The sequence below is a fragment of the Phymastichus coffea genome, unplaced genomic scaffold, assembly GCF_024137745.1.
Source record: "Phymastichus coffea isolate CEN01 unplaced genomic scaffold, Cenicafe_Pcof_1.1 PCOF00111, whole genome shotgun sequence".
Lineage (NCBI taxonomy): Eukaryota > Metazoa > Arthropoda > Insecta > Hymenoptera > Eulophidae > Phymastichus > Phymastichus coffea.
The window spans coordinates 251954-269460 of NW_026706922.1; the positions used below are offsets into that span (position 1 = coordinate 251954).

Genomic DNA, 17507 nt, shown 5'->3' on the forward strand with positions numbered 1-17507 from the left:
CATCCGCCAAGTAAGAGCCGAGGCAGCGAGTGAGACACTGATTTGCAAAAGGCGACAGCCAGCATCGTTCTGTTACTTGGATCCGAAGGACTCCGTTCTCGATCCCCCCGCTGGCCGCACTCAATCGATCGAGGGAGAGCAGTGGAACGCGCTCATCGCCAGCGCAATCGCGCAAAAATTGTATAATCTTCGCGCAGCTCTCTCTCTCTCTCTCTCTCTCTCTCTCTCTCTCTCTCGAGCAACGCCCACGAATCCCAATGAAAAGTGCAGGCGCGGCCCGAGCACGCATCGTCGCGCGCTCCGCGCAACGGCGCGAGAAAGCCACACCCAGGCGCGCGCGGCACACGGCAATCTGGCCGATCGTTAGCAATTCGTGCTCGCCGCCCGGGCTACGGCGCTTAGGATTAATGTCGCTTTTGCGCGCGCGAGCAGTTAACGGCACCCCCGGGACAAAACGGCCGCGTAACGCGATTACGCGACGCTTGATTTATCCGGCGCGCTTCGCTCGTGCGTTATTGCGTTAGCTCGCGCTGCCGGCTGCAGCGTCGCGGCTACATCTCACGGAATCGTTCGCGCCTGTTTTTTTTTTTTCTTTTTCTTTCTCTCTTCTTTTTTCTGTTCTTCCAGGCTAGAGGCACAGCGTCCAAGAATGAAAAATGACTTATCCTCGCGCGAGGAGTCGTTGCCGCCTGACGAGGCCGCATCGCCAAGGCAAACGTGGCCACTCGACAGAGAAGAAGCGCCGCGGTATATAGGTAATGGAATCAAAAGATCTTGTCGATTTTCTTTTTTCAGCTACTATGTGTTCTTTTTTTCTTTTTTTTTGTAGTTTTATTGAATTTTTGTTTCTTTCATACGGACAATTTTCCGATATGATTCGGCTGTCTTTTCTCATCCAAGCTACATACAATCGCTTCCATGTACAAGGTAATACGGATACTTTTAGCGACTGACATCTTCGCTCGTCTCTCCGTCCCAGGCGCGTGGAATATTGCTTGTTCTCGCAAACCAAAAGAAAAAAATTACAACTGTATACGCAGCCATTCGTTGTTCGATCATCGCTGCTTGCACACACACGCTCACGCGCACACACACGCACGCTGGCACGCACACGCACTCATGAAATACAAGCCACGATTAATTATTGTTCTCTACAATTAAAGGAACCGAAACATTATACATAGACATTATACATGAGTAAAACGGGAGCGTTTCGTGTATTTCCTAATCACAGTAACACACGCGCGCGCGCGCGCGCGCCAGAATTTTTCCATATTTGACTAGTAGTATACCCATCGTACCTCTTTTTCGTTCGGGGCATCGAAGCGCCTGAAAAATGTTTATACACACGTAGCACAGCGTCACTATGATATATCTTATCGTTTTGTTTGACACGTACATTCTCGAATAGTGTTCTCGTATCCGAACCGAGCCGCGAGTGTGGAAGTGTAACGAGTGATAATTGTGTTCTTTCACGCAACGAAATTGACGCTCTAAACAGCCGTAAAATTTGCGAGCCCCCACAACAACGAAACGACAACGCGAAACGCGAAACGCGAAACGCAAAACGCAAAACGCAAAACGCAATACGCAATGGGCAACAGGCCAAATGCAAAGAAGCCGAACGAGAGGGAAACACTATTCGAGGCACGCGCACGCACACTTACGCGGGTCTTTCCAGCCCGAGGGCTTCTTGGTGTCTGCGAGCTTTCAGCCTCAAGTCAGCGATGCTGCTACTCTTGGATCGACTGCTGGCGGCAGCGGCGGCGGCGGCGAGCGAGGCGGCGAGGCTGGAGCTCGGCTGCGGCAGGCAGAAGAGTCCGCCGGCTGCCGCGTAGTGCAACACGGCCGGGTCGAAGGCCGAGCTGGTGGTCACGCTGGCGGCGGCGCCGCCGGCCGGTTGCATCGGCGGATGGAGCCGCAGCGCCGGCAGGTAGGGCGCCACTCGGCACGGCTCCAGGCTCGTTGGCGGACTCCGCGGCGCCAGCACCATTCCAGCCGACACGCCTGCACGCAAAGCAACACGCTCATGGCGCGCTCCACGCTTGCCCGCGCGTACGCGCGTCGCCTGTCTATTCACCTTTGTGCAGCTGGCTCTCGTGCTTGCGACACTTGGCGCGCCGGTTCTGAAACCAGACCTGGACGCGAGCCTCGCTCAGACCCAGTCGCTGGCTCAGCTCCTCGCGCATGAACGCGTCCGGATAGTGCGTCTCGTCGAACAGCCGCTCCAGCTCGGCCAACTGCTCCAGCGTGAAATTCGTCCTGGACCGACGCTGTTTGCCGTTGCTGCTGCTGCTACTGCTACCGCCGCCGCCGCCGCCGCCACCGCCGCCGCCGCCGCCGCCGCCGCCGCTGCCACCGCCGTTCGAGCTCGGTGCCGTGCCTCTCGGCTGATTCGTCGTCGTCCCTGCAACTTTGACGGTTGACTTTTACGAGGTGCCGGGCCCGTACCTCGAGGCGTTCGCCTGTGCTCGCGGCGAGTTTTCCAGCACGCTTTTCCGCGGCAAACTCACTCGCTTTAACGAACTGCCGACTCGCCCGCGGTGGCTAATTGAATGGCAAACTCATTAAGCCGCGTGGCACGTCTCGCCAAGTAGCTCGTCGCAGCACACCTGCGTCCCCCGGCCGACTCGAAGAAACACTACGGTTAATTAATCGAGGCCGTCGGCGCTAATGGCCCCTTAATGCCGAAACTTGGAAGCACTCGCGCGATTTATATAATTTGGCAAAGTGACTCTCTCTCGCTCTCTTTCCCGCGCGCGTGCAGCGATTACGCCCACGTCGCCGAAGGGCTTGCAGTTTCTCGCGGGCTCGGTCAAGTGGAACAGACTACTGCCACCCTGACGACAGTGGTAATGAGATGGCCTCTCTCCTCGAGAGGGGGGTGGGGCAGCGAGAGCGCGCGCTCGGATTGAAAACGAGACTGAGATTCGATCGAGTGAGCTGGCACGTACGCGCGAGTGAATAAAACGATCGTATACGCGCTTCGAGGCAACGTGCCAGAAACGCCATCCTCGTTCGCTTCTTGCCGCTCCGTGCAAGTATACGCGAACGCGCTTATCAACGCGGTAATCGCTCGCTAACCGTGCCGACGTTCCTTTCTTTTTGGCGATTCGCTCCTGAGGCGCCCACCGGGTATGGGACGTCATTGCTTCCAGCCTTGGTTGCGTTCGGTTGCGAGCGCGTAGTGCTCGAATCAGCGGGTCGCAGCGACGACCGAACGACCATCGACTGTTTCTCATGCTTCTCGTGGCTTGCGTGCGACAACTCAAAAACAAACAAACGAGTAAATGAATCATTTCATAAAGCAGGCAGTAAGAAAATTCGGACAGTCTCCAAATCCAACCTCGTGCTATCGCGGCGCAACCGAATAATATCATATAGCCATAAAAGTATATTAAATTGCAGCTGGAGCGCCAAACGAGCCCGCAAAAGTGCGCAATCAAAACAAGACGTTACTCGGCACCCCTGCGCGTCTGGAAAACACTTCATCCGCTTGGTGTCGGGGACCGACGCTCCAGTTTTAATCAATTAGCGCGGCCGGGCAGGGGGACACCTAGCGGTAATCCAATCTCGCGCATATGCGTGCGTGGTTTTAGAACGCCACCCTTCCCTCGCGCACGCGTGTTTGGATAATTTCTCGCTCGCTTTTATTTCGCGCGCGCTGCGTAATCTAATGAAGAGAAATTTTAAGAGAGCGGCACGAGAGGAGGGGGCTAGCTGGTGCAAACCTCGTTGACGCGATTTGATTTACCGACGGCAAGTGAGTCACCTATCGATGAACTGGCGGGACACGATTTTGTGCGAGCTCTTCGTGCGTGTGCCTGCATGCTCTGAAACTCATCTGGACGTACCCCAGAACCCCAGAACAGGCAAGCCGGTAGATTACGTCGGAGATCGTATTTCCGAGATGCCGACACTGAGATCGCGGCCTCCACCGACAATGTCATTGTCGGCTTGATCAGCTGTGTCGTAGAAAGCAGTCGACAATCGACTGTTACGGGAATGCCAAACTACGCGCCGTCGTCAGAAATTCAGGCTGCACTCTCCACAACGCAATCCCGGCCGCGTTCCCGGCACAAACGCGTCAGCAATTCGCTCGCGGGCCGGCGGCGGCGGCGGGGCACACGCGCGCGTAAATACGTAATAAAAACGCAAACGCACACACAGGCGGACGAACGCGAGCGGAAAGCGGAAGCAGAGAGAGAGAGAGAGAGAGAGAGAGAGAAAAGCCCGTTCGCTCGCGCAATCACACTCGCCTCTAAGGGGTCGGTAATTCGATTACCCAACAGCTTCTCCCCCTTCCTAATACACTTGACTCCATCCATCTCCTCGCGCGTTGCTGCCCGCGCTGCTGCAGCGTCACACTCTGCGACGCGGATTCCCTCCTGCTATCTCCGCTCAGGATTAGTCGACGACGGCGCGCTGCGATACACGCCAAGAGTTGGCCCGATTATGGTGATCGTTTCTTACTAGCCGTTGAGTGCGCGAGCCTCGGAGATTGATGAACTGACCGATCTAATCGTATGGACGAAGCTAATGGATTGTAATCGTGCGTAATGGCGCTGGATTAAGAATAGACTTTTTTGCCGTGCCTAGATAGCCGCGCGGTATGATTTGTCCGGCGTAAAATCAGCTCCAACTCAGTGTCAACGGCAATTTCAAGCTCGTAATCGTCTAACCGGTCGAACCCACTGCCGCTTCGATATGACCTTGCTTATCGAATTCAATCTAATTGAAAACGAAATTATGTAATATCGAGAAAAAGAAACGGATAAAGCTAAACGGGATTCGCTTTACGACGCAAAGCCATGGATTTATGGTTTAATATGCATCGGCGACAGCCTTGAAAAGGCAACCGCCTCCCGTAAGTCTTGGCGATTAAGCGCAACTCGAAAAGCAATTCGCGCGAGCCGCCGGCCAAGTAAAATAATAAATAACCGAGAAAAGTGCCGTAGATCAGAGCACTTTGCCTCTCTCTCTCTCTCGCTCGAGTTTCACTGCTGATCTTACAAATTTATGGCCCCTCGGGCGGTAGAGAGACTGACCCTCGGTCAAGTGGCTCCGCGCTGACTTTGCCCTTGCAAGCCACCGTCATGCTTACATTCTCGTATGGGAAAGTAAGTATTTATGATGCTTTTTGCAGATTTTTTTACAGTGCCGGAGGTAGAAGCTACGGAGGAGGGGGTGGAATTTCATTTTATACAGCGCGTACTTGAGTTAGATGGGTAAATTTGCTATGGATAAGTAATCAATGTAATATCTCATTTCGCTTGATTTTACGGTGACGCAAGTACTACATATAGAAAGCCAAATTGGTAGGCGAACGAATGAACGTTGAGTTGGGATAACACAAGAGAAACAAGTTGGCTTGCGGTGAAGCGAATGTTTCACTTGTTTTGTATTTATAAGGAAAACGTTGATTGGCATTGTCAATTATCTTCAATTTGCAGTACCAATCTCTGCTAATTCCTAATGCTAATGTGCGTAAAGAACAGAATGTATACGATTAACATAGTAGGAATAATAGATTCTTAAAAACTAACTGTTCAAGCGACTGTTCAACCTTCATCTACACGTTTACGCGAAAATGGGAACGCAGGCGCTTAAAAAATTGGGAATTTATGAACAATAGAATCTCATTTACGTAAGAATCGGCCGTATAATTAGCGGTCTACATTGATATAGGTATGGAAAGAATCGTTATCCGTGTAGTGTCCAGCGGCTATATACGAAAGTGTGGCGAGCGACCTAGTGGGAGCCGCGCGCTTCAGCACCCGGTACATCGATTCCTCCGCCGTCTAAAAATACAATCCACAGGCTGATGCACTTGCCGCCAATCTCGGGAAATCGAAAACGAAGCAGTGCCGGCACTTGGCGTCGGATCCATTCCGCGCGTCACCGCGCGCGGCCGAATCGAAGATGACGTCCCGAGCGCGCTCGCGTACGCGTGTGCCGGCTCGATCGCCTCGCGAGGCTTATTGACGTCTGAATAATAGACGAGCCGAGGGGGCGAGCGGCAGCAGCTGACCGAGAGAAGGCGGCCAGTCGATTGGCAAATATTATGGGCCGATCGCGCGAATAATCGATCGACCGGGAGGAACGCCCGGGCGCGGTGGGCCCACGGGCCCGAACGGTCGCAGCCGGCTGGCTCACCTTTGCCCGCGTCCTCGTGGATGAGCGTGGTGGTCGGCCTGACGAGCACGCTCGCGTGTCTGGTCTCGGGGCTGGGGCCCCTGGCCGGCGGCTCGTCGCCGGGACTCGCCGATCGCTCCCTCGCCGGCGCCGGCGGCGGCGACGGCGTGGCGCAGCCCAGGAGCTTGCGCACCGAGAGCTTCAGCTCCGGCTGCCTGGACGCCGCTGTCGACTGCGGCGAGCGCTTCTCCGGTTCGCCGCCGTCCTTCTGCCGCTGCGAGGACACCGACAGGTCCTCCGGCTGCAGGCGTGGCTCCGGCGACGGCACCGGCTCCTTTATCGGCGACGCTTTGCCCGAGGAGTCGCGCTGCTGCTGCTGCCGCTGCTGCTCCGACTCGACCATCTCGGGTGGCGCATCTGTGGAAGTGAAAGTGGCTCGTTAGCAGTGCGGCTGGTCCGCGGCGAGTCGGGTGCCGACGTACCGTCGCGCGCACTCAGTGCCAGCTGTCGGCCGCGCTCGGCGTCATCGTCGCCCGGCGGTTCGGCGCCGCGCGGGGAGGCGGCGGCGGCCTGCACGGCGCCGACGAGCTGCGCGACGCTCAAGGTTATCGCGGCCAGGCCCTGGGGCCGACGCTGCTGCTGCTGCTGCTGCTGTTGCTGCTGCGTGCGGCGCTGACAGCGGCCCTCGGGCTCGAGCTCGCAGGGTCGCGCGCGGCGAGCCTCGAAACTCTGCGTGACGAACTGCGCGAGCTGCTCCATGCTGTCGCGCGGCCGCCTGGCGCGGGCGCTCACGACTATCTCTCTGTCTCGGTCGGGCGCCGCGGGCTCTCTTTCTCGCCGCAAAGCTCGCCGCTGCTCGGGCTCGAATGGCCGTTGGCCCGGCCAATGGCGCGCCCGCGGAGGCGGGGCCGGCCGATCGCGAGGGAGGGTTTGCCGCCCGGCCGAGGGATGGTGCGCCCGCGAGGAGGTGTATCGCCCGCCGCCGCGCTCGCGCCGCCGGGAGGAGGGATTATTGATAACGGCGAGGAGAGAGCCGGGCGCTGCGCGATGCCGCGCTTCTTCGGGGTCGCGCAGCGACTGCTGGCCTTTGATGTGGTCCGCGCTGCCGGCAAGTGCTGATGTAAGGCGAATGGCTGCGAGAGCGTGTTTGATTTGGCTGTTTGGCACGACTCGATGAATCTGTTTGAAGACCTAACTGGTTAATGAACGCCACCGGCTGCCGCGACTCTCTCGACGGGATATATCTCTCCCGTAATCCGATGTGTATCTTTTCTTGCCGATTCGCCGACTCCTCGCCTCTACTGTGTACCTTCGCCGATCATCTCGCCATTCGCTTTTGCAATTTTTCCGTGTGCTCGCTTGACCGACAGCCCGATGGTTTGCCAATCAACTCAAGCAAACGGACTTCTTTTGACTTTCTGCACTTTTACATACCGTTTTGCCGCTGTTCTTTTCGACTCTCCCAGCAGCTTTCCACTAGCGCTAATTCGATAATATCGGACGAAATGGACCGATAGCTCTTGTATTCGTTTTGCGACTCGATGCAATCATTTGTCTCGGATCGACAAGAGACGCCGCAATAAACTTACCATGCATGTTGATAATCATATAATGACGGATGTATCAGTGCTATAACTACAATATTTCAAAGAAATATTTAAACGAGTAAAGTAAAAAGTATCAGTCGACGCCAATGATGATAGTAATAACGATTAATGAGTCGAAAAGATTTCGAAGAAATACTGGAAACATCGGTAAGAAGTAACCATCGACGTTAAACGTCAATGATTGTAATGATAATAATAGACGTATCGGACGTTAAATGAAAATATTTGGAAGAAATATCCGAAACGATAGCGAGCAAGCTCCTAGCAACAAATATCTGATTAAATTTTTCTAATAAAAATATGACGAAAAGCTAGATAACACGGAACTTTGTAATAAATCATTTCTCGTGCAAGTTTTTAGGACTACAGTCGACTGGGATGATATGCCCTGTTGAAAGTGGATGTAAATCCATGAGAAGTTCGATCTTTACTAATAATAAAAGTACGATAATACGCGTGCCTTTCCATATATGATTTCTCATTGCAAGTGCACGAGACAAGGGCTAGCCCCTGGTCAGAATTTTCCCGTCGTAGCCGCGAACGGCTAATGCCCATTTTGCATAATAGATTGGTAAACATTCCAGCCAGCCGATCGTCTTCGAGGGCAAGACGAGCGCCAGGGCCCGAAATCGCCTCTGCGTGTGCGCACGTGCGAGTCGCCGCGCGCCGCGTATGCGCAGCGTGCAGCGCGCGAATTGCCATCTCGCGTTACGCACGCACGAGCTTTCTCCCTCGTCTGCGCACACGCTCGGCATAATACGCATACGTACCTACGTGTGTGCGCTCTCGCGAGCGCTCGCAGCTTTCGTGCTTTTATGCACACCTTGCGACAAAGACGAGCGAGGATCGCCTGACTGCGTACTCTTGACGCTCCACGCTGGACAGTCATAACAACGGAGTAAGAGGATTTACGAGCCAATGGTAATCGTCCGGGGACTGTCGTCAATGGCGGCGATGAATCATTGCTAATTGGAAATCATCGCGTGGCAAATCTCACGTGTACAGGCATTGTTTACGTAAATTATCTACTCTGTGAGGTCGCTCTCTCTCTCTTTCTCTCTCTCACACTCTCTCTCTCTCTAGTCATTATATCATATCTGTCGGCAAACTGGACGTTTGTTTGCCAAATGTATCTCGATATCGTCGGGCATTGTTATTTTACTATCGATCGATGTGTGGCGTTACTTCACTGTTTACCTTGACGTAATTTCAATTGGTCTAGTCGATCGGAACGGAAAATAGCGAATAATCTTGCCAATATTTTTGTATTTCCAGTCAATTCATAATTAAGGTTCTAACATTCACAGTTGGCTATTCAAAATTACCGAATGGTGTTGTAAAGGATGTATTTTACACTTCTCTTTCAAACAAATACATTCTGTATAAATTTCCGAGCTTGCAAGCTTCCAGATACACCTGTTTACGTTTATTGCTACGAAATAACCTGATCTTTGTTTTCTCGGCGCTTGGAACAAACGTCGATGCATGCATAGCAATATCGCGTAAACATATACACGCGAGAAATTGGAAATTTAAAAGAAAAAGGAGAATCTTTCGAATTAATATTCATTTGTGAAGTTGCCGCATGTATTTCGTAAATTTTTCAACTCTTTTGTCCACATTGGTATGACTATCAATCATCTTTTAACAATTATTCCGATCATATCGACTTTTGTATATTTACATAAATGTTACGTTACTAATCAACTTTCTACTGTCAAACTACTTATTCCTTAATGTAACGCAACAACAAATTCACGCGCACGGCTCAGAATCGCGAACAACGGAAACATACTTTTCCGCTGTGCTTTTCATCCGCGCTATTTTTCCCTCTCTCAATGACAAACGGGGAGGAAAGTAAAACTTCACCTCGAAGGCAAAGAACTTTCCCTCCAGACGCAAGTAGCGTCGCGGAGTCGAAAAGAGCAATTAAATATCGTCGCTTCCCCGGCTACAGCCATAAAAACGCATCGGTTCGATCATCCGTGTAACGGCGCCTCGAGATAATTCACGGGGCGTCTCGGCCCCGCGACTCGTAAAAAAGAACCGCGGACGCGCTACAATGTCATAATCGCGCGTTGCATCATCACTTTTAAAAACGAAGAGAAAAGTTTTGGTCGTATTAAGAGGGAGAGAGAGAGAGAGAGAGGGAGAGAAAGGGAAGATTCGGGGAGAGAGCGAGAGAGAATTCGTGCGTCGGTGGGTGGATATTTAAATGGGATTGCGTTCGGGAATGTAATTGCCGCGGCAAACAGGCGGCGGCGCGGAGCGAAAGAGGAGGCAGGCAGGCAGACGGAGCCAATCAGGGGGCAATGCGATTAGCTTAACGAGAAATCCGATTACTTATTCATTCGCCTAACTGGAAATCAGTTTAACTAATCGTTTAATTCGCTCTCTCTCTCTCTCTCTCTCTCTCTCTCTTCGCTCCGAGAGCTCTGCGGCCAGCTTGCGATAGTCGCCGCGAGAAAAGAGCCAAGAGGGAGGCTGTTATATACCGCGCCCCGAAAAGGAGGGATACGTATGCGCGCCGCGGACAAAGAGTGTGTACGAACGGGGAGGTGACGACACGCGCGCTGACTGCGCGTACAAAGCCGCGGCTACGTCCTTTCCGTTCTCACTCGTTGCTGCTCGGCACGAGCTCGCGCGAAAGTCATTTTGCCCGCGACGAGCGAACGCCGCTTGCAGCTGTATACATAAAGATTCGTTGGCGCGCATCGAGCGCTCCTGTACGATTGTGATTAGCCCCGTGGCCGGTTCAACGCCCGAAAGGTCAGGCGCGCCGACAATGCCCCAAGCATTAAGCGAAAAATGTCCGGAGGTTCGCTGATAAGGATAGCTGGAGCAGTGGAGCGGTGGCACAGAGAGAAAGAGGAAATCACGGTAGCTCGGTATATACCCAGCAGAGCCGAGTAAGGGGAGAGGATTGCGGAGGCCTTATTCAATTCAATTACGTAATGAATTGTCGTGTCTTGAGTAAACAGCCTTCCTCCCTCTCTCTCTCTCTCGGTGGATTCGCTGGGGCGCAGCGAGGCACACCGTGCAGACATACCCACCGCGCCCCTTCTCTCCCCGCCGCTCTTTCTTTACCAACTCGGCGCCTCGTTACGCTAATAAAACGCGCCCAAGTCTGATACGGCCTAATCAGCCCGATCGAGAGTCTCGCGGATTAGCATGATGATCAGCGTATCACCGTGGTCGCACCTGCGAGCGAGCGCGCTCGGTGTTTGCGCGCGAGCCCGGCTGGATATGTATGCCCAGCGCCAATCGCCGATCATTGATCCGCGCGCGCCTGTACGCACACACGGCCGTATGATTGGCGCGGGCCGCCGCGACAAAAAACAATCGCGCGCGAGCGATGGCGTGAGTGCGACTTCTTTCGGTCTTTCGCGATCCTGCATTTGGCCCCGGCCATGGCGGTCAGCCTTCAAATTTCCAGTTTCAGATTTGCTTGCCTAGTGGGTTCTCGCGTCGCGCGTCGCTGGCCTTGCCGTCGTGCTGTCATGGATTTGCCATGACGCGCTGGACGTCGCGGCCGTAGCCCGGCACCGAAGATTAATGAGGTTCGTTGGCGCTTGCAGCCTCGGCTACTCAGCACCGTCGGCTCGTGGCGAAGCGACGAAAGGCTACTCTGGTCGTGGTGCGGCAAAAAGCGCGACAAATCAACGGCTGCGACGACGACGACGACAGCAGCTACGGCTGCAAGTTGCAAATCTGATAATGTCTTCCGAGAGAGTAACTGCAGGAGACGATTACCGCAGTGTCCCGAACACATCGACACGGGAGATCCTTCCAAGTGCTGCGAACAGGGTTACGGTAAACTTGATAACCAAGTCGTTCGCGGAGTACGAGCAAGATCAATGATTGTTGCATCCCAAAGGTAAACCTGTGAAGGTAAAGAAGACGTGGTGGACCAACGTCAGAGCGTCTCCTCCGATGGTCAAACAAAAGCCCTCGAATTGCGATCCACCGCCGTGCCCGAAGGAAGAGACGTTCATGGAATATATATTCGGTCCGGAAAAGCCACTTCCTGAGCCGAACAGCTGTCGAAGAGCATGGAAAATCAAGCAATCGTGCAAGTAGGCGTCGGCGAAAGGATACGGAAAACACGACAACCCTGAAATGCAATTGATGTTGGAGCAGTTACGAGGATCCTCGTCTCGAAGATCCACGTTACCAGGCCACGGCGGGTGACGTACTGCTGTACACCGAGCCAGACAAGCGAAAATCGCGGCTTCCAACGGAGCCGCAGCCGAAAGCTCCGTCGCCTTACAAAGCTCCAGCCGGCGTCATTTGCAAGAAGCTTCGCGACTCCGTGGCCGCTACCGCGCTCGAGTGCTACTGCGCCTGCGCCGATCCTTGTCTCTTCCAGGACTGGCCGCAGACCAACCTGTAACTCTTACACCGTGACTCGCCTTGATTCTTGCTACGAGTGGCTGTACGCTTTCGTCCAGGTGTCCCGTGCATTCGAAGCCGTTCAAATTCCCGTATGAGGAGATGAAACCGGTGAATCGCCGCAAGAAATTCTTCACTGGCAGTCAAGGCGTCGCCGCCGAGGACATCGTGCTGCCGCCGAGACGCGAATCCTGCAGCTGCGTGCACTCGGCTTTCGTGGAGAAATCCAGAGGTCTGTTACCCGATCGCGAGATCTGCGACTTGCACGATGATCTACAGAGAAGGGGACAACTACTGAGGCGAAATGAGTTCGAGGGCCCCGACAGGAAGATGTCCAAATGCGAGAGACTAAGGCAAATCACTAGAGCCAAGGAGAAGCAGACGAGCGAGCTCGCGGTACCCCGCAGGAGACCTTTGCCATGCGAGTCCAAATGCAAAGGCCTCGCTGATCAAAACTAAACAAAGTGAGCGAATTGTCGAGTCGTATTTGTGCAGCGTCGCAGTGAAATATACGTCACGCATCCCACCCAAAGCAACGTTATTCCTTTGCACACCGAATCTTACGATAAAACGGACACAAAACCGCTCGATTTTCAAAAAGGACGATTAGCGCCACCTATGCCAGATACCCGGTATCGTTTGACAGCTGTCGTCGCGCGGGATAACAACAACTACGCTGTTTGCTTCCAGGTTATGTTCGGCCTTACGTCAGAAATATCTGCCAAAGTCGGAGAGCACGCGCCGTTCGGAGCGCCGCTCTCACTCGCCTTCGCTAGCGCGCACGTCAATTACGTGACACTTCGAGCCGCGGTTTAAATTTGCGCTATACAATACAACGTGCCTGTCTAGTTGAAACAAGTGCCAAATTTCGCTGCGTCCAATAATGTCACAGCGCTTGGCGACGTTTAATCGTGTTTACACCACAAGATCTTGCCGGCAGCAGTGTTATTACGGCAACGGCGTAACGACAACGGAAAACGTGCTCGCTGTCAGTGCTGATGGCCACGAGGTAGCCCCAGATTTTACTTTCAGCCACAAGAATCATGCCAAGCTGCACAATTACAAGGTGAGATTTTCTTGAACGTGGAAAATCGAGCGTTATTTTTTATTCTCCATCTAGCTCGTTAAAGGATGCCGGTAATTTAGCAGGTTATGCGGGCTTTGTTTATTTTTTGCCTTGTCACAAATATAGCACGTAGTAGTCGGTTCTCTTTGTTTACGTAACACTTGTCACTTGCTGCGCGCGGCGCGGATCGCGGCTTTTTCGTTTACTCTCGTACGCGCAGCGGAGATATATTTATAGACCGAGTTCACGGGTTTGAATTCGTCTCTATTAGTTCTAGTTTATAGGTGGAAAAGGTTGAAATATGATATTTAAAAAAAAAAATAATTTTTTTTAATTTGCAATATGCTGCTTTGTGCTAAATTTTTTTTTTTTTCGTGGCGTTCAAGCAACTGTCAAATATATTTTGAAGCGTTTTTATTTTCATCGCAAAATTTTATGATTTTACCTCTGCACTGTATAAAAATTTATTGATGACAAATTATGAATTTAAATTTTACAGCAACAAATAATTGGTCACACTATTCAATCTGTAGAGGATATTGAGAAGTGGTTGAGGTTTACAAGTGAGCATATTTCAATTCCAGAGTTAAATACCAAAAATACTTCACAAGATGGCTCTGAGAGAGGCCTGACCGAACAGTTATCAGAAATTTCTGATAAGGAACTCTCGACAGATATTGAACTAACAGCTAGGAAATTAAATATTGGCTACGATGCTATCTTGGCTAAGCTACAGAATGAAAAGATTCTACCAGCAAATGTAAAAGATGCATTTATATTACCTAATTTACATTTGGATGATTTGATTATTGCCCAAAAATTAGTATCTTCATATTCTCAATCCTGTTGTTCAAATACAGATATCAATTTTGAAAATTTATCAGATAAATCACAGGAAAATGCATCTAATGATGTAAAAGACATTGTTAAAATTGCTGAACCAAAAAATGAAATTAAAAGCAAGAAACAAAATCAAGAATTAAAAATTAATAAGACTGAGATGATGAATCATTTGAAAACAGATTCATTTGATAGTTCTATTACAATGAGCATACAAGATTTATCAATTGAAAATGATTCCAGTGATGGATCATCCCATTCGAATCATTGTACCAATCTTGAAAATGAGTTTATCTCATGTGAGTCTGAAAACTTGAATCTACCAGTGGTTGCTCAAAAGAAATCTACAGAGTACAATACAAGAAAAAAAAGTACAAATTCTCCTAATGTTAAGTCTAAATTTCAGCCTAGTATAGTAAAACGTAAAAGAAAAGTAAATAATCAAGAGAGTACTCTTAATACAGTGTCAACTGAGTATCTACTAAAAGAAGAACCTTTAAATGAAACTGATAAAACATTTGCAAAAAAATCTCCGAAATCGTCAACGTACGATTCTTCAGGAAGCGAATCAGACGATTTATACAAGGGTAGACCTCCACCGTTCGTTACTGACCAAGAATTAATTATTTCAAAAGCACTGGAAGAAGTTGGGATAACTGAAGATTCTTTAGAATTTTTTTACAACTCAATGAATATGAAAACGTGGAAATGTCATTTAGGAAATTGCGGTCGAACTTTCGCTAAATTATGTTATCTAAAGGTTCATTTAATGGCACATATGAACATAAAACCATTTAAGGTAAAATTAATTTTCTTCTTTTATACCATAAATATAAATAAAGCTTTCACTAAATTATTTTTTTTTATTCAGTGTGATTATTCTAGCTGTTCTTGGGCATTTTACTCGGAATTCAAGCTTAAACGCCATAAGAAAACTCATCTAAATAAGAAAGACTACGTTTGTCCTGTACCTGGCTGCCAGCGAAGATTCACGACGATCTACAACCTCGCCAGTCACGAGAAACTTCACACGCGTCCTAACAAGATTGCATGTCAAGTAACTGAGTGTACCGCCAAATTTCAAACGAAACGTGCCCTCGAGAATCACATGAAATGTCACAACCAAATTCTCGCTCCATACGCTTGTAATTATGATGGTTGCAATAAACGATTTTACAGCAGTAATGCTTTGATGACTCACCAACGATGCCACAACTACACGGAGGAAGACCTTACGTGCTCATGGCCTGGTTGCGGTAAAATTTTTGATCAGCCTTGTAGGAAGAGGGCTCATATGCGTTCGCACACAGGGCAAAAGCCTTACGTGTGTACTTTCGAAGACTGTGACTGGGCATTTTCTACGTCGAGCAAGTTGAAGAGACACCAGAAGAAACACACTAATGATCGCAAGTTCATATGTGATGAAGACGGTTGCACTAAAACTTTCATGCGATCTCAGCATTTGAAAGAGCACAAACTCACGCATACCAAAAAAATATCATTTCGGTGCTATCATTGTGATACCAGTTTCGCTGCTAAAAGTAGTCTATACGTTCACATGAAGATTCACATGAGCACTGATTACATACTCAAATTACAGGAAAAAGATGACATCGATAAATATACGCGCTTGCTGAGTATTCCCAAGGAAAAAAGTTCTAATGAAAGTTCTGGATCTGAAAGCATACTACGTGAAGAGACTGAAAATATTTCTGTTGCTCCGGAATGCACAGAGATGCCTACTGCAAATGTAGTGTTACACAAAATGTACAAATGTCCAAACGAGTCCTGTTCGAAATGGTATTCACACAGGTCGAGTTTGCGGGTACATATGAATAAGCATACTTTGCCACTTTCAGAAATCCAAAATGACAATGAAGTTAATCTTGAAGAAAATGCCATTTCAAATTTGTCAATACCGAAACCGAACGAAGGTGCAGCGAGAACTGCATTCACCTGCGAATACGTTTTGAGCTTGAAACCCGACCGACAAATCACTGGCTTAAATGAAGTAGGCACTGTTGAATTGTCGGAAGGTTTACTATTTAACAAATCTGTGCCTTCGATTTACTTCCAAGACGATGTCACTTTGTCGACATATTAAATATTACTCGATACCAATCCTGCCGACGGTGAGCAGGTGTTAGCTAAACAGTCAGTTCCTACAATACCTACCATTGGATGGATCTTCAAACGTTCTTACTTCTTTGTGTCTGCTTTATGCTCATGATTTTTATTTCCTTGACATTCAAAACAAAAATAACATTTATATATTTTTTTTTCCATGTCGATATAAATTATTGTTAATTATTGATTAACATGGTCGAATTTACTTTTTATATTGAAAATCTTTTGATTTTAATTATTTAGCATAGCTATGTACAATTAAAATCGAGTTAAAAAAGATATTGCCTATAAATATCTTTTTTATAATGAAAAAAATAGCAGCTGTAGACGTATAATTATTTTTTTTAATAACTTCGATTCGTTAATAAGTTTCTACGATATTTGAAATGAAGAGTTATGATTTTTTGTGCCTTATAAATGGATAAATCGTTAAAACGTAATATCATGGTATGAAACTCAACAAAACGATCTATCCAATGTTTAAAACACTAGAATTAACAACAAAAAATACATTTTTACAAAATCTATTTTTTTGAAAAATTTGTTCGATTATTGCAATCATTATTTCATCACCGAGTTGTTAATCTAAAGATGCAAGTGTTCAATTTGACATTTACAGATTCAATTAGTAATTTATCTATTTCCTTACTTTTTGCCACGTAGATTTTTTTACTTAAAACTCTTGAAATGTACTTCATAGAATATAAGCTTTTTTTACATACGCGTAGCTTTTGTCTTGTTTATACAGAGATAATGTAAGTTTAAAAATTATCTTTATATAAGACATTTTATCTCGAAATAATTGATTCGATCATAATTTTGTTTTCTTTTTGTTAGTAATAACTTATAAAATTGCCCAGTGAGTTATATGTTGATGTAACTTTTTGTAAACTTATACTATAGTTTAAGTTACCTTTGTAGTTGACCCAGTCTATACGACTTTAAACCAGTTCAAAAAATGTTCAATTAGTAGGATTAAGACGTTGAATACATACATAGTGCTTTAAAGAGACCAAATTTACTAATAACTACTACACCCTTTAAACAAAGGATATTTAAATTGCCATATAATCTTATTGATTTTTATGTGGAGCTGCAATCATATTTTTGAATATAGCTATTATAGATTATAAAAATGCTTTCGATTGCAAATACGAAAAACCATGTATCGATTAAAATGTACTATTGACAATGTTGAAATTTAAAAAACAATTTAATACTCCACGTTAAATTAAAAAGCCTGTGATGGAATATATACATATGTTAGTTCTAGCCCTGCATGCCCAGCTTGTTATTTTACAAACATGAATAAAATAATAACGTTTGTATTTTTCAAAAAA

The 17507-nt window shown here is 48.5% G+C and overlaps 3 protein-coding genes across 4 annotated transcripts; 2 read left to right on the forward strand and 1 right to left on the reverse strand.

The window, feature by feature from the left end:
* Positions 1-780: 780 nt before the first annotated feature.
* LOC131670517 (retinal homeobox protein Rx-like) lies at positions 781-6907 on the reverse strand. Of its 2 annotated transcripts, none has more exons than XM_058946178.1 (5): positions 6618-6907; positions 6157-6552; positions 2081-2407; positions 1668-2007; positions 781-1329 (listed from the first exon to the last, which is right to left on the reverse strand). In XM_058946178.1, exons 1-5 carry the CDS (start codon positions 6892-6894, stop codon positions 1281-1283), a joined length of 1389 nt encoding a protein of 462 aa, XP_058802161.1. In that variant the 5' UTR covers positions 6895-6907; the 3' UTR covers positions 781-1280. The 2 variants fall into 2 exon arrangements, with proteins under 2 accessions (XP_058802161.1, XP_058802160.1); XM_058946177.1 differs by having other exon boundaries at positions 2081-2413.
* A 4245-nt stretch (positions 6908-11152) lies between these two features.
* LOC131670553 (uncharacterized) lies at positions 11153-12960 on the forward strand. Its single transcript, XM_058946234.1, has 6 exons — positions 11153-11158; positions 11321-11555; positions 11620-11818; positions 11883-12131; positions 12194-12598; positions 12825-12960. Exons 1-5 carry the CDS (start codon positions 11153-11155, stop codon positions 12591-12593), a joined length of 1089 nt encoding a protein of 362 aa, XP_058802217.1. The 3' UTR covers positions 12594-12598; positions 12825-12960.
* LOC131670492 (zinc finger protein 845-like) lies at positions 12863-17437 on the forward strand. Its single transcript, XM_058946136.1, has 3 exons — positions 12863-13200; positions 13700-14839; positions 14912-17437. Exons 1-3 carry the CDS (start codon positions 13018-13020, stop codon positions 16142-16144), a joined length of 2556 nt encoding a protein of 851 aa, XP_058802119.1. The 5' UTR covers positions 12863-13017; the 3' UTR covers positions 16145-17437.
* The last annotated feature ends 70 nt before the right edge of the window (positions 17438-17507 follow it).